Genomic DNA, 16,926 nt, shown 5'->3' on the forward strand with positions numbered 1-16,926 from the left:
GCTTTGTTATGCTCTAACCATCCTTGACCCAAACAATTCACAAGCCTCAGTTATGTCTCTACAGCATCTGGTACGTGTATCTCAGTCCACCTGAAGTTAAGCGGGGTGGCTTTGTGTAGTTTTGGTGTCCCAACCACACCTATTCTACAATTAGAAGCAAGAATATTGCTCTTCCAGCCCAGCAGACACATTAGAAATGAATAATTCATACCTCAATGTGTAGCAAGAGAGGGGCCTTTGGAAAAAAAGAAAAATCACATAAAAAGCTCTTGGCAACATAATTATAGTTTGTGGGTTTCAAATAAGGATTTTCAAAACAGCTAGATTTAATTCTCTATTACAGTAAAATAAACAGACATCAGAACAACTTTTGCATTTCAGAGTGCTCCACCCCAGAGGGCTTGTCTACACTAGCCTTTTTTAAACTGAATTTGACCAAGTTGATCATTATTACTGCCAATTTTAGTGCGAAGATGACACTAATGTCTGAAACTTGCCCATGCTAGAATTCATAGTTGTGGTGGTTAACATCTATTAAAAAGATCTAAGAATCCTCACATGACAGCCTCAAAGGGACAGCTACAAAAAGCAGAGAAAGCATGGGACAGTTGGTATATGGTATCTGGCTGAGCTGCTTCAAGCGATACACTGATGTGAATGCTGCTATTTGCAACACTTTCACGTTCCTGCTCCTGCTGCCAGCATGTCAGGGAGCTGACACTGACAGTTCCCAGCGAGTGTGAGAACAGCACAGCAGTACTGGTGCAACCCCACAGTACTGCTGTCTAGAAAAAATATAAATCAGGCTGCTTGTGAATGCAAACTTTGTATTCAACACAGGTACTAAGGTGCTGTAACGTTCAAAGGTATTACACTTTCTTCATATTTCCATAAATTGAAATAAAAAAAACTTCCTTGGTTACTCTGATCAACCTATGTCTCAGATATTTGGTAGACAGTGTTCACTGGTTCAGATGGTTCCCCATGAAATAGTAATTCCTGTTAAAAGGCAGGGTCAGAGCCACTTTCAGCATAAATTAGTTGGTGCTTTTCTGCAGACTTCTTCAATTTTTTTAACATTCCTGAACTTATTGGCTATGGGATGATCTGTGACTCAGTGTGGAGGTCTGAGTACATGGGAAAAGCAGTCTACCAATATACACTTGCTTTTTACAGGTGCATATGGAATTCCAGGAAGAAGCATGCTAGTACTGTAAATACTGGTGATTGCAGTGTGAGTGACTGTAAAGTTAATTAAGTAATTTCTTGTTGAGCCAACTCTATCAGCCTAAAACTCAGTTTATGTACAGAATATACAAATTTTGTGTGGCCAGAGCTCTCAAAATATAATTTCTTGTGTACTAGGAATAAACACTCCTGTTAAGAAAAAAGTAGAGAGGACTTCTACTCTGCTGTAACAATACAAACCTGAGATCCAAGACTTGACTTGCCACAACTCCAGGCTGGGTGGATTTTCCTTCAGGCACATCATATAAGAACAGTTTACAGTCACAGACAACTGCATAAGCCCTCTGCCATCCTTTCTTAACTCCTGTAGGCTTTGGGACCTGCAGGTAAATAACTGATTGCTTATTATGTGTAAGCTACATATAGAAGACACAGAAAACAGGACATTTAGAAAATGCTTACACTTAGACCAACAGAATTAGAGCACATCCTACTGGTCCTTCAAAATAGGATGAAAAATTACCATGTAATCAAGCAATCATTTTTCCTCTTTTAAGTTCAATCATTCCTTGTTACAACTTAAAAAAATATATTAAGACTTGTATAAAGATATTAGGCTTAGATATTTCGCCAATGCCAAAATGGTAGGACAGTTTACCTTTTATATTATGCTTACATCAAAAATAACAGAAATTCTTTCTTAAACCATTCTTTTTTTTCTCCCCTTGCTGCTTATGAACGTTGTAGCTACTAATCTACTGACCTTCAGCTCTTGTAGTAAAACAAAGTGTTTCTCCCACATCTAAAGCAAGGAAGTTAAGTAAGTTACAGAGTGGCACACAAAGCCTTAAGGCTTTAGCACTATTTAGAAGATGTGCTTAAACATACTTGGAGGTTCCAAGCTGTAGAGCTGTAAGTGAAATTATGTATTTTTTCTTGTCTAAGAAGAAAAGACTGTTACCTTGACATAACCTTTATAGGCTGTTCCTATTCCTCTTTGCACATCTACTCCAAGAGGCCTTTTGGCTTGTTCAGGGGGTATAGGGCAGACCTGAGGTGCACTATCCTTGCAGGAAACATGGCATGCAAATGAACACACTAAGTACAAAAGAGAAAATTCACAGTGAAATAGCTGTATGAGTCAATCATAACAGGTGATTCACATAGTCTACACTCAGCAAATCAATTAATCACACTGAAACTGGCAGTCAAATATTGCATAGCTTGCTACGCTGAAGGAGTGAACACACCTTGATATTGTATGAGACTCTCCAAAGTGCTTTTATTTCCTCTTTTTAGCCTATTACATTCAAAAAGGGCAGGAACTCAGTCCACATTTCAAGGAAAATGATTTGGGCAGCCTTGCTGGTGTTAAGCACCAACTAACTCAGTCACAGAAGAGAAATAGCATTAATAAAGGCGGAATAAAAATTATAGGGTAGCGCTAATAGGTGCTTAATTTGATCCACATATACAAGAACACTGCAAGAAAAAGTAAAATTAAACTGATGAAAAAACCAGAAAGGGTTAAATTATTAAACACAAGATATGACATAAATAAAGCATAAATAAAGTAGAAACCAGGGAGAAGGACTGAAATACTGCATGCTGAAAAAGCCATAGGTATCTATTGCCCAGAGTTCAAGTAAGTTTAAATAAGGAGCAAACTAGCATTGCACACTTTCTTACCATTTGCACCACTTTGTGCTGCACCAGCAAGGGACAGAGGTCTCTAGGTCTTGTCTACAGAGCACTTCACACAGAAACAGTACACAGAAAGAACTCATAATACATGCCACTTCACATGAGACAGACCACATGAACTGTGGAATGAGTTAATGTCTTGTATCGAGGCAACTGACCCACAGCTTAGGGGCCAAATCTTTCCACAGAGATTTTGCTGTCCTGTTTCTACCAGCAGAAACCTGCTTGGGAAAGCAGGGAGAGAGGGGCATGACATTCTGATTTGTCCTGTGTTTCCTTCTAACCATATTCTCAGAAGTGGGAATCTGGCAGATATCCTAGGTACATCTTGTTCTTTAATTATGAAGTGTCAAAGGATTCAAAAAAACCTGGAAACAGCCTGCTTCTGTTACAGCCACCGACAGGGCAACAAACCTCCTCCTGATGATACCTGGGGGGGGCAGCCCAGAGCAGGTTGCCTGGCTTGTTCTTTGAGCTACTGTCTGCTCTCAGGAGGGCAGGGGTACCAAAAAGTCATACACACAAAGTACTGTAGGTGCTCCCCAGGACCAGGTAATGAATTCACCTCTTTAAGGAGGCATCATGATTATTTGGGACTGTACACCAGTTACAGAACAGGGAAAATCCACAGGATACAGTCAGTTCCAGTCTTCTCTAAGTGTAGATGTATTTTACCATAGTCTCCAGGATGAGAAAGAGGAGGAACTGGGAAATGCAAGTGATTGAGAGGGGAATATTTGGCAAAGTTTTGCTCTATTGGAGTCATCTCCATTTTTATATCAGTGTGATTTTAGTTTTTTCTGTAGCAATCAAGAACTGCTGTAGATTAGGCAAAATGGAAAACTAAAGATGCAGAGCTTAATCAAAATACACAAGACAAAAGAAGAGTGAAGCTGATAGCTACACTAAAGGAAAAAGACAGTTTCAAGCTTGCAAGAAGACATGCAAAACAAGAGTTCAGAACTGTCAGCAACAGGAGACAAAAGGCAGCTCCAGGGCAAGTGCTGGCAGACTGATAGGTCCTCCTGGGGAAGAACTGCCACCAGAAGATCTGCCAGGAAAAAAGCCCTGAAGCGCAGATGAGGAAATCTTCATGTGATACTGAGGGTGTCAGTGGAGAGGCTGCCACTAGCAAGAACTAAGCTGGGCACAGAAATAAACTTATTTATACTGTAGTATGCATACTACATGAATTTGTGGCCTATTTAAATGAGTTCATATATTCATCAATATACAGTGAGTGTTTTCAAATGAAAATACCTCCATATACTCAAACATGGAATTCAGTAGTGATATATGCATCAGAGAAAGCATTTTAAATAAAACTAATGGACAGCAAGACAGGCTACAGGCCAAATAACTGAGCCAACATCCTCCCAGCATATGGGGTTTATGACCAGAATAAAATAGACATAATCAGATTCATGCCACCTGATCATTTCTGCATTTTTCTCTAGTACAACAAAAGAAACCAGTCCTGCCTTCCTTACCCCTTCCTTTGCACTCCAGCAGCACTAACTTTAGTGGAATTAATTAACAATATGCAAGGAAACCATACTTCATCATACATCATCATTCTTCTAAAGAGACTTCAGGAATATGCTCTGATGCAACAGAAGGGAAAATCATCCAGTGGCAGCCACTCCTCTCTTTTATTCCCTCCCCAAAGAAATGGTTGTCTTAAAATACATTGGGATGGGTTTTTTTTTAGGAGCTTGCTGAAAATTCACAAAAAGTTTCACCAACTCACCATCACAGGCATAACCTTGTCGAACTAATCCCACCATGAGAGAGGTGCAATGACTACATTGAGTGGGGCTTGTGAACGACTTGATATTGAGCTGGTGAGCTTTAGGCTGAAAGATACAGTCAAGATAAAATAACTTAATTTTCTGGATTTAAGTAATGCAAGCACCTCCCTCCACCACCCTCCAGTATATCAGTGTGTATATTATGAAGTTTGGGCTTCTCTTATGTAAATGCATCTTGTAGCAGTTGCTGCAAGACAACAGTAAGAGTTTTATTTCCAACTCCAAAAGACACTCAAACCCAAAACTACAACCGTGTTTTGTCATCCCTTCCAACAACACAAAACCCACTGATATGCATGTGGAAATATTTGATTAAAAACACAAAAACACACACATGACAAACCCAAACAGGACAAGAAAACACAGAGGACTAATTTATAAATGATTTTTTTTCCTTTGTTCTTTAGAATAAGGTTAGCACATCCCCCTACCTTTGGTACAGCTAGAGAAATGGACTGAATGGTGGGGGAGGGAGCAGCAGGCATCCTCTGAAGCCGAATTGGTTCCTGAATCACAAGAAACTGTAATTGAGCAAAATAAGGCTTCAAGAATTTGTTTCAAGATTGGGGTGGCAAAGCTTGTTGTTCTGATTTTTTTTTCCTTTTTGAAAATTATCAGAAATTTAATCATTGTATACATTGTCATTCTGATTTAATAGAAATAGATTGTGTTTTAAAGCACTCACAGGAAAGCCTGCACACTAACAAATAAGCAGCAATACAGAAAACATGAAAATGAGGTACATCAACATACACAAAGCCAACAAAAAGGTTTCATTTGCAACTGTCCTCAAAGCAGGTGCAATTAACACTGAGACATTGCAAATACACAGCATTCAATCCTGCTTCTTCATAATGAATGCTGCAGTATGTATTTATTGTGAACAAGACAGAGAGACTTTTGGGTGAGTTACTCTTCAGGGTAAAATAACGGGTCTCTTACTTCTTGTTGTTGCTCTGCAGTTACAACTGAAGTAGATGGTGAAACTTCTGACTTGGGACCCTGCATTTCCTGCTCACTAATAGAGCTGGTCTGCAAAAGTGACAGCAAACATGTTAGATTAGATACCACATATCTGATGAAGCATCCTCGTGTCAACAAAATGGAAACAAGACCCAGTGCCGAATTCTATATGAAGTACACATACATTTAACATCCATTCTGAAAAAAGATCTTTCCTCCAAACAAACCCTGACACCTGATGGAAAAACTGGAAGTACTGAAATGCAAAATCTCATAGTAGACAGCATAAATGCTCTAACAGTTATATTCTCCCAGCAAGGCTGTGTCTAATCTCTTGCTTGCAGGTATGGAATCATGTTTGAGTAGCCTGGCAATCATCCCTAAAATAGCTAATTTCTCATGGTAGCTTGCTACACTAGGATTTTTCTAGCACACAGAAGCCAGCAAGTCTACCACAAGAAAAAATCTTAAAGCAGTAATACTCAATCTTTAAAATGTTGCTTAAGAATGATTTGCCTCTGCCATTAAAAGAATCACGTCTACTTAATCACAGTGTCTTATATTTCACTAACATTTAAAGCTAGCATCCATTACAAGCCATCTATTAATTTCACACTTAAATTAGCAACTACTAATTGCCAGCACAAGGGGGAAGTATGCTACAATTCCAGAGCTAAAGCAGCTGGGTGTGGAAGTAAGATTCTGTATTACTGTACTCTCAGGACATCACGAAAACTGTGATTAACAAACATGAGATTAGACTTCACATCAATGATGTAATTAGCACTAAAGGCAACAAGTAATGAATCACTCACTTCCCAGCCAGTTTAGACAGCAAGACGTCTCAAGTTCAGTTAGCTCACTAAATTTGTTCAGATACTTGGTTTTTTTTGTTTCATTGCAAATTGATTGGAAGGGCTGGGCCATTTAAGATCAAATTGCACAATTATGTAATACGAACAACTTCAAAATACTGTGTGATTCAGCTTTAGCTATATAGCTAATCAAACTATAAAACAGTAAGCCTCAAAGAGGTTTAGTGTATTAAGTTACAAAGAAATTAAGGAAGCAAAATATCTAGTTTTAGAGGGCCATTCTTACTAAGACAGGTCACAACATAATAAGGACACATAACTACTAACAAAAACTTACTTCTTCCCAAAAGGCTAGCAGAGAAGATGTAGACGAAGAAGAAACAGAATCCTTTGTTGTAACAGATATGAGGGATAAAAACGATTGCTTATCACCCACAGGAAAACTTCAGATAGCGTATTAGTTGACTAGCTAAATAAAGTATTTTATATGGCCAAATGACACTCATTCAAACTAAATTAACCCCAAAGCAGATGATACAAAATATCTTTTTAAGTACATGTGAAGAAAAAAAAAAGGTAATGTAAGTTACTATGCACAGTATCAGCAATTTTAATGTAATTCATCAGAAAATGCCACCTGTGTTTCCATAGAGAATATGTGTTTATTTCAGGGTCCATAGAATGGAACCTTATTTACTTATGGGCTTGATATTTTACATGTTACTCTTTTACATCTATCTGGTACTTTTAAAAGCAATGTTTTAAAGTATCAAGGTCAGCAGATAAAAGTTAGTATTGAAAAAGTAGCATATATTATGCATCTCTCTCTCCCATCCTGGTCACCCATAAAGCACATCTTGCTGCTTCAACAGAAAGGCAGCACAGACATTTTGTGACTGGGAACAGCAAATACACAAACTGTATGAAAATATCACAGTATGTCCATAGGCTTTTTGTTTTTAGCAACAGTGACAACTGAAAAAACAATAGAAAAAAAAGAAAGAGAGAGTAACATCTCGGATAGAAAAATCTAACCAGATTGATGAGGTTTTGACCTGAGCCCCTTGAACTCCACTTCATAAACAGATCATTTGTTTCACTCCAAGTTTGTGGTTTTATCCTAAAAAAACAAGACTATCTACGCTTTGCAAAATAAAGTTTAAAAAAAAACCCAGAAAAATCTTCAAGATCAAGAGTTCAGGAAGTAAGGAAATGTGATTCAATGTTGCATTTAACAGCTGCTTCCTCAGGGAATGCACAAATCATTTAAAGTGAAACGCCTACTTGGAGCTGTGATTTGTATGATTCGTTTTCTAAGGATCACAGGGTGTGTCATGATAAACTTATACCAACATCTGTGGGTCTTCTGATTCTCTTCCCAGCTTCTTTTCCTCTAACCACTCCATTAAGATCTGGAGCCAACAATTCTACATATCTGTTTAAGCACTCTTTGAACTGTGTGAACACTTTTCCTTGTAAAAACCAGCATCTTCCAACTGCAAAGCATTTAATTCCTTATTTGTAACAGGGTGTGCCAGTATTTTCAAAAAACCCTGAATATGTTTAATTTAGCAAATGTTTGAGATTAATCTAAACAAAGAAGCTAGAATGAGAAATAATTAAACTGAACTTCTGAGAATATTTCCCAGAGGTGTGAGCTTCTCTACAAAATGCCAAGCAATCTGACATCTACTGGGCATCCAATTCTGTGCCACGCTGATTTGGCTAATATGCAAGATATCAATCTGCCATACAGTGCCTAAGAGTTACTTTTACATAATAAAAATATAATTCAGTTATCTCATTTTTGTAGTTATTTTATGTAATAACTCACTCTGAAAGTCAAATCACGTGCAAGAGGAGAGGTGTTGAAATAGTCAAAAATGGAATCTTGAAAGTCTGGAAGTTTGAGACCTAAAACCAAAAGCAGAACAGGCTTAGCTAAAAGGTAACATCACAGGTTGCTTTGGAACTCTGCTAGAACACAGTAAATTTAATTACCTGAATCTGTTCTGTATTTTTCTTCCATTTTTTTCTTCAAACCTTCCATCTCTTCCAACAGTTCTCTATTTTTTGCTTCTGATTCCTTTAATTTACTAAAGTAAAAAATATGATTGAAATGTAATCTGAAATGTCTCAAAGGCAGGAATGCCAGTACACAAGGTTAATTTCTGGTGCTACATCTCAGATTTTCGGAAAAAGTCTTGTTTGTTTGTTTGTTTGGGGTTTTTTGGGTGTAATTTTGGGTTTTTCTGAGGGGCATTGGGGTTTTTTAAGTGATTTCTTTTAAGGATAATTACTTTTCCCCTGAACAGACACCTCATTACTTGACTAGATATTTAACATTGTACTTAAGACTTCTGGTATCACTGCAGGTATCTGCTAAACAAAATTATTCTAATAGAACTTTGACTTTTAATTCCCAAGAACCTGTCTAACTCTCCAGTTACTTTAAGAAAAGTTAGTGAATTTGCTTTGAATTTGCTCTTACACTTAGTTTTTCTCAGATGCCCGAGATTTGTCACTTAGTATAGCAGTGAAGTGTTTACTTGAAGAAATTTTAACAGTTCTCATTTGACTGTATAATAAATGTGTAGTGTGCAGAATGGATTCTCTCTCCCAGAGTCCAATATCCCAGGCACAAGAGGCCATTTTAAGGAAGTTGCTGCTATTCTAATCAGCAGTTTAGATCAGCACACTAATCCCCCAACAGAACCAAAACCCTCATTACCTTTCAAAAGATATGTTTGCATCTTTAACTTTCCGTAGCTCTTCCTGAACTAGCTGTTTGGCACGAATTTCTGCATCAAGGGCCGACTGTAATTCCAGCCTTGCTGACATATCCAACTTCTGACTGCGCCGCACTTTCCAAAGAGGATCCTGTTGCAGTAAGTTACTGGATATTACTATCAACTGTCTAAGGATATTTCTGTTCTTGTCCAAAGACATAAATTAGCTTTCACACTGGTTCAGAGAATGCTCTTTTAATCAGCTATGAACAGCATACCTGCTGCATGAAAAGTAGTCAATAGTCAGTCTTCATGACACGAAAATGAAGTAATGAGCAATTTTAATATTGGTTACACCATTAACACAATATGCTGGAAACCAAAATGCTGGATCACTGAGCATGGAAGTCAAACAGACAGAACCCACTGGAAATTATTAGTTTTCACTATCCAGTCTAGAACTGAGTGTAAAGCCTGCACAGTGATATAATGGACTTTCAAAGATGAGATAAATGTCAACATTTAATTGAAACATACTAACATAAAACATACCAAGTGTAGCAAAACCATGAGAATTAAAAAAGGAAGAAAGAATCTGGGTCTTGAGATGCCCAAGATACCTGGAACACTTGCCTAAGTCTTATGCTTGGTAAGCAGCATATACCATAGATGCTATTATACATATAACATGCTACATACATGTAACATATGCTGTACTTCAGCATAAACCATGCAATTCCTCCCTAGTAGCTAATATTCCTCCCTAAAAGCTAATATTCTGAGCTTTTCCAGGCATTTTTCCGTGTGGACTACATTTCTGATATTCCCTAATGAATGCCTCTCTAGTCATAGATGAACTTGCAAAAAAAAGTCATGAAAATTGAGAAGCACTTTTTATGTTAAGAAGTAACTGCCTTAGAGCAGGTTCTGTAGAAGTTACAAAACCAGTTATAATATAAAGAACAGGCAGGGTTCTTTATTCTAGCAGTAGCTAAGAGAAAAATGCAAACTGCATTTGATCCAATCTTTCTTCCCGTTAAACCTCTCAATATTGTAATTGTCTCCTGATGATGCAGATGAATGTCAACTCACAGAAATAAAACTTTCTCTTATTCTCTCGTATTCATAGGTTTGGAAGGGGTGAGCAACTTCTCATGTGCATAAACCAGCAGCAGACAGATCACGGCAGACTGCTGATTGGCAGTAGTAGGGATGTGGGCTCCTGAGCCAAGCTGCAAATGGCTCTTCCTTTCCTTATGCAGGTGTTTTTCTCTTTGAAAATGTATTTCTTTATGAGAGCTCTCCTATTAAATTTTGGGGAATTCATGTTACTACTGTATGGGAAAACTGTGGTACAAAGGTCTCATTGTTCTGCATGTAAACAAGACCACATGTTCTGTGTGTCCTTACTTTGTACTGGTATAAGCTAGATAGCATTTTTTCACAGAATAAAACTTCCTTTGTTGTCTCACTGCAATTATTCAATTGCATATACATAGTTAGGTATCTTTCTGTACTCCTCTTTGATTGTTTAAGTTATTGTTTCTTCTCTCCTCTGTAGTGTTCAATATCTGTGATGGCAGATATTGGTATGAAACAACTGCCCCCTGTAATTATCAAATTCTGATCAGATTACCTATTTGAATTTGTAAGCAGTAGCTTATGAAGTACTACAAAGCAGAGCAGAAGATTGATTCTTTTTAGCTACAAAACTGTAGCTTCTCAGACATGCCCAGAATATCTTGAATGTTTCCTATTTCCTTACCAGTGTTCGTGACCCCAGACTGGAACTTCTCAATGATTCTAGTTCTTCTGTCATCTTGGAAGCTAATGCCTGGAGATAGCCACGAGCATCCTTCTCATCACTTACCCTGTTGTGCAATTACAAAAACCCATAACTTAGCAGTTTCATGGCTCACAGCACCAAATACTGTACCACCAAATTATCAGTTTCTGTACTGGGTTTAGGGACATAACAGGAATGAAAAGAGCAGGGAAAACTCTCCCAGCAACAGAAAACTGAATACATCTCAGATTGCCTACTTGAGATTTTTCTTTTATCTTATTTTCTTGATTGTGGCAGTTTCCAGGGAAACTGAAACTTCCCTTTTGCCATTAGCAAGAGTTCTGCAGAAATTCACTGTTATATGAAAATAATCTGCATATTACTTGCTCTGTTTTTATAAGGGCTACCTTCCAGTCCTTTTTGTTTTGCACACTGAAATTCTTGCACACAGCTTGCTAAAACAGTGAATTATATAGGGGAGAAGGGTGGAAATACTAAGTTCTTGTCTAGTATCACCTAGTGAGTTTCTATATGTTAAGGTTGATCTTTTAATTCATGACCAACCTCCTGAATGAATTTATCAAAATATTTCAAATTGGATGACTTAACAATCACTTTAGAGACTGAAGAAAGCTGACACCAGGACTCTGCTTTGTACTTGTTTCAGTGGCATCTGGCAATTTTAACAAAATCAACACTCAGAAGTACCATGCTTTTGCTGATCTCAGACACAGACAAGGCCTAGCTATGTGTAAAAAAAAAAAAAAAAAAAAAAAAAAAAATAATGCCAATCAGTGTTTCGAAGTTGAAAGTGGCCATATCTGGATCTCTAACCAACACATACCATTGAATGATTTCTGCAATCTGAGCTTCCCAGTGAGCAACAGACTCTTTCTTTGCTGCTAGATCTTGGAGCTCATCTTCCAGCTGTCTGTTCTGTGCTGTTAGTTTGTCCACGAAGGAGCAGAGCTGAAACAAGAGATTAGTTTCACTTGTGACTTAGGTCAGTTTCAGACTTTTTATATATGTGCCTACACACGTTTAGAATCTGAACCAACAAGACCACCCTGGGCTATCTGGATGGGCTTCTTTTTACAGAACTATCAGTTCACACAAAGTAATCTAAAACAAAGGAAAACCAAAAATTGTAGAGGTCAGAGAGGAAAAATGTTTAACTGTAAACCACCAGGAAGGCAGACAGTGTGTGTCAATGTTCCGTCTTTGCAGCCTTCATGAAGAATCAAAGGGTGGTGTCCTCTTAATTGTGGGAATCAATCCCCCAAAGACCAGAGTACCGAGATGCTAAAGGTACTATGTTGCCAAATCTCTAGTGTTTATATGGCAAAAATGTCATTTTTAAAATTCAGATAGTGCCTGAACATTCACAGATCCTATTCTGATCAGTGAGTACACTACTTCAACATCAGAGACTAATGAAGAAAGAATTTGTGTTTCCTGAAATAATTACCCTCTCATTTTCTGTTGTTAGTTTTTTGTTATCTTCCAAGAGCATAGATCTTTCACGCTCATATTTCTCCTTCATTGTTCCTACTGCTTCCTCCATTTCACTGTGCCTAAAGAGAAGGGCAAGAAATAGAAACACTTATACTGTCACACTGCTGAACCTGTAGACTGGACTTTAAAAATGGAATAAAGAGAGTCAGGGTGAAATACCAGCCTGCACAGGCACCCATGCAATGCAATACATAGACACAACAAAAAGAAATCCATAGTGAGGGAAGCATGCCCAAAAATTTACCTCTCTCGCTTTGTTTTCTCTAATTTATCCTTTAATATCATGATCTCTTTCTGGAGTGCAAGCTGATGGCTCTCTGAATCATGTACTTCCTTTTTTACATTTTTTACTTCCAATACATGTGATGCTTCTCGTCGGACCAACTCCTCTTCATAAAATAAGATTTTCTTTTCCAGCTCAGACTTAACTTTGGAAAGTTCCTGCTGATGTTCCAGTGTGGCACCAGCTACCCGGCCTCCCTGCTTCAACTGCAGAACAAGAGGAGAAACCATCAGGGAGAAGCTATGATCTTTTTATTTTGAGAATATTCTTAAAAGTCAGAGTTGTTCAATTGGTGGCACTTTGGAAAAATTTTTATTTGGGCAGCAAGTGATTTAAAAGGTGTCAGTCTGCCAGCATTGTGACTGCTCTGCTTACATGACCTGAATAAGGGGCTGAAACAGCTTGCAGAGGTAACAGATTTGGATCACATTGGTTTAGTAGCTGCTTAGAATTTATATAAACTGAATATTTTCAAGACATTAGTATCCAGAAATTAAAGGCTTTCAAGCAAAATAGGCAAATAAATCTGGACAGATTAAGTCAGGTTTCTAGTAATGCTGTAGTTTTTAAGTCTCCCACTGGTATCAACAGCTGAGCAAGCCAAACTATTGCAGCTTCTGGGCCATGAGTAAATATTTGTCAAAAACCATGTAACCTTTAGAGCTTCCAGTTCGTTTTCCAGTTGTTTGGAGAAAACCTCGCTGTGCTCACGGAGCTTGCGTTCTTTTGATGCTTCTGCTACGACTTCTTCAAGTTGGGCTTCCAACTGCAATGAGTCATTTTAGGTCATTTCAACACAAGATAACACTATCTGTATCATTAATTTCCTTTCCTCCATACGGCCTAGCAGCAAGTTTTACTTATTTCTATTTTAAGTTACACAAGTATAACAACCATTTCAGAACGTCATGATAATTGTTTTGCCTTCAATGATTCAGGCATCCATCTGTCACAGGCACAGAACTATTATTTTATGATTGTACTGATGTGAACTACATCAATACCATTCAGGGACAACTGCACATCCTCTATTGCAGCAAAGAGAAGGAAATGGCATGAGGAAGACACTGCAGCTGAGAAAGAAGAATGTCTCCCACATTTACAGGTCAGCTCCATGCCTCAGTATCTAAGTAAGGCAGCTTAAAAATATCAACCTTTGAACCAAATTACTGCAAAATGCTTTAAATGTGAACATGAATATTTTTACTCTGCAATTATGGAACAAAATAAGCTTGATCATCTATTTATTGACTTCAGAAAGCTTATCAGAAAGACAATTTAGATTTAGTGGCAGCTAAGGCAACTGCTGGAATTCAAGCAATAGCAGCATAGTTTCAAACCCTGACAGGAAGAGTAAGATTTGTTTTTCTGTGTTCAAATTAAACAAGCAAAGTTGTTTTTAAAAGGATTGTAGCTAGAACTGTGAGACAAGATAATGAACTTCTACATCGTGTTCTGAATAGAAGATTGATACAACTGTTATGAAAGGGAGTAGAGAGAAATTTTTAAGAACAAAGACAGGAGATTTTTAAAGCTCTGCATGAAAGTATTTAACTGCATTAGCAACAACACTTGAAAGCCTGCTGCACTCTACTCTAGAGATGAGATGCCACAGCAATTCATCAATTCCCAGTCAACTATCATGTCTTGTTCATGGATAAAAGCCTTAGAAACTTCATTATCCACTACATTTTCATAGACTACCCTTCAATTTGCCAGAAGTTTTCTAGCAATGCTTACAGAACTCTTGAATTTCTCTTCTATGCTTCACCCAGAGCACACCGAAAACAGGATGATTTTTCAGTGATTAAAACACTCCAGATTAACCACAGTAGTTTTTCCTTATGCCCTCTTCTGGCTATCCACTTCATCTCATGTGGAACTATAAATTGCCTAGAATACTAATTGGAAATTACTTTGCTTAAAGATATTACAGATACTATGACTTAACTACAGAGGAAGGAAAACCACATATTTAGTTTTGTATCACTATTCCTCCCTTCAGCTGAAGAGAAACATTCAGTTAAAAAAACAATGAGGTCAGAATACTCCAACCTCAGAGCACATGAAGACACTCAATGAGCTTTATAGGTTTCAAGCTGACTGTGAGTCAAGACTCTTCAAGAATCAAAACACCAGAACTAATAAACTGGGCATACGAGCAAGAATATTTTCCTCAAGATTCAAACCAGTCTGACTGCAAATAAAAAGCCCCATGAATATCCCCCGACGACTATCCCAGTTTTTCAATACAATCACATATGAGGTACTGGGCAAGCAGCAGCTGAAACACATGAGTCCTAGAGATTTTATCAAGATACCTCTTTTCTTATCTTCTCTGATTTACGGACATCCTGTCGCAGAGCATCAATTTTCTGCATGCTCACTTCCAACTCCTCCTCTTTGTCACGGAGCTGCCGGGACAGCTTCTGCTTTTGGGAGCGCAGGTCTCCCATCCTCTCACTGAGCTCAGAGAACTCCTGCACAGCCAGCTTCCTTTGTTGGTGGGCATCCCTCAGCTCTTTGGACTGCATCTTTAATCTCTCTGAGGCTTCTACAAGTTGCTGGTTTAAAAAAAATACATAACAAAAAAAGAGTTATTTGAACTCCATATATTTTTTTTCCAAAACGAAAGGAACTACATAAGCTTGTTTTGACCACCTCACATAACTACTAAAGATTTCTAATTCTTAATTTACACAATTGTTTAACTAAGCAGCTGCAGTGACAGACAAAAACAGTCATTACTCTGCTTCTAGTGTGGCAGTTCCAAAGCTACCTTTGGTATCCCACAAGTCTTTCTTATAAATGTCACTACACAAAGCCACCTCACTTCTAAACAACTTGATTTTAGATTACCACCATGTACCGCACATTTGTAACCTTGTTTAAAGGAATGCTTTAGCAGATAGCAGATTCAGGAGAGACATCAAATATTGTACTATACATCAATACAAGTACTGACTGTACTGCAGCAAACATGGTATTTTTCAGAAAACTGAGGAAGATTTCTTAAAACAAACTGTGAACCTCTTAATACTTTAATTGGAAGTATAAAAAAATATTTCCTTTACAGAAAGTAGTTAACAAAAATTAACAGGATTAAAATATAAATAGAATGTTTGACATAAAATCATTTGAGAGTGGGAGGAGACAACAAGAACAAGAGCAGAACGACACAACAAAATAAACGTATACTATACAACGGAATTCTAAAAATGTCTGCCATTAGTAGGGGCATTGCAGGAAGATTAACTTCTCAAAAACCATTTGTTCAGACCAGAAGCAGCAGATCCACCTTCTCTGCTACTTGTACACTCTGGCAAATAATATCTACTGGCGGTTAACCGACAGAAGAGAGACTATTCAATTCTAGTGTACAAACAGCCCAGAAATTCTGGTCCATGGATTACTTTGGGATCTATATGAATGCTCAGGACCAATATGGCTGGTAGACTTCTGCAAAACTAGTTATTCCAATACAGGTATCATTTTTACAATTATTGAAAGTGGTAGGTAGTACATGCAAATCCCTATTTACTTTACTACAAAATATGTTGCTGACTTAAAACTGAAATACTGGTAATTTTAGGAAGCAAACAAAGGGATAATGTACACAGCAGCAAATAAACTCAATGATTACATGAAAGTCAACATTAGCCTTGAGGGATAATTTACCTTTTGGTATAAAAAAGAGTAAATGGGTCCTTTCCAAGAGCCCTGCTAACTTCCGTGCAAACATCCTTTTCGCCTAAATCAACATGTGTACCCCAAATGTCACCAGCAGGGCCGGTGTCATGTAAACTGACCCATGGTCAAAAACCCCATAATTCTGCCAGGGATACCAGCCAGGTAATCTGCTGGGTCTGTTTCCTCCCTCATCATACCCTGAAACTGGAAGAATGAAGGAGAACAATACTTGTGTTCCTGATTCCTTAAGTCATCCCAAAGCTGTGAGGTCTCTCTTGACTGCCCTCAGACTTCTACTGAAACAATTAAGAATAATTAAACAGCTTAATTAAAACCATTCTTTAGGTGTTTGCTTCATCTAGCAGAACACATTTGAAATAAGAAGCCCATCAACTTCCAAAAAAGAGAGTGTGATACTTTGGAAAGCTATTGTACTGCTGAA

At 37.8% G+C, this 16,926-nt stretch overlaps 1 protein-coding gene across 13 annotated transcripts in view; it reads right to left on the reverse strand.

The window, feature by feature from the left end:
• Window positions 1-16,926, reverse strand: part of CDC42BPB (CDC42 binding protein kinase beta) — a 90,832-nt gene that overhangs the window by 15,704 nt on the left and 58,202 nt on the right. For 5 of the 13 annotated variants that reach the window (XR_004498054.1, XM_015630910.3, XM_015630915.2 and 2 more), the window contains exons 13-27: window positions 15,116-15,358; window positions 13,450-13,560; window positions 12,756-13,000; window positions 12,465-12,570; window positions 11,841-11,965; window positions 10,976-11,081; window positions 9,213-9,361; window positions 8,483-8,577; window positions 8,316-8,395; window positions 6,819-6,869; window positions 5,646-5,735; window positions 5,135-5,224; window positions 4,643-4,748; window positions 2,150-2,286; window positions 1,429-1,568 (exon numbers count right to left, since the gene is read on the reverse strand). Coding sequence is in view for 12 of the 13 variants with exons in the window: in XM_015630910.3 (XP_015486396.1) it covers window positions 1,429-1,568; window positions 2,150-2,286; window positions 4,643-4,748; window positions 5,135-5,224; window positions 5,646-5,735; window positions 6,819-6,869; window positions 8,316-8,395; window positions 8,483-8,577; window positions 9,213-9,361; window positions 10,976-11,081; window positions 11,841-11,965; window positions 12,465-12,570; window positions 12,756-13,000; window positions 13,450-13,560; window positions 15,116-15,358 (1,874 nt within the window). In the remaining variant the exon portion in view is untranslated. The remainder of the gene's footprint in view (window positions 1-1,428; window positions 1,569-2,149; window positions 2,287-4,642; window positions 4,749-5,134; window positions 5,225-5,645; window positions 5,736-6,818; window positions 6,870-8,315; window positions 8,396-8,482; window positions 8,578-9,212; window positions 9,362-10,975; window positions 11,082-11,840; window positions 11,966-12,464; window positions 12,571-12,755; window positions 13,001-13,449; window positions 13,561-15,115; window positions 15,359-16,926) is intronic. The other 8 variants (XM_015630921.2, XM_015630920.2, XM_015630917.2 and 5 more) reach the window with 5 other exon arrangements.

This window comes from Parus major, chromosome 5 (genome assembly GCF_001522545.3).
Source record: "Parus major isolate Abel chromosome 5, Parus_major1.1, whole genome shotgun sequence".
Classification (NCBI taxonomy): domain Eukaryota; kingdom Metazoa; phylum Chordata; class Aves; order Passeriformes; family Paridae; genus Parus; species Parus major.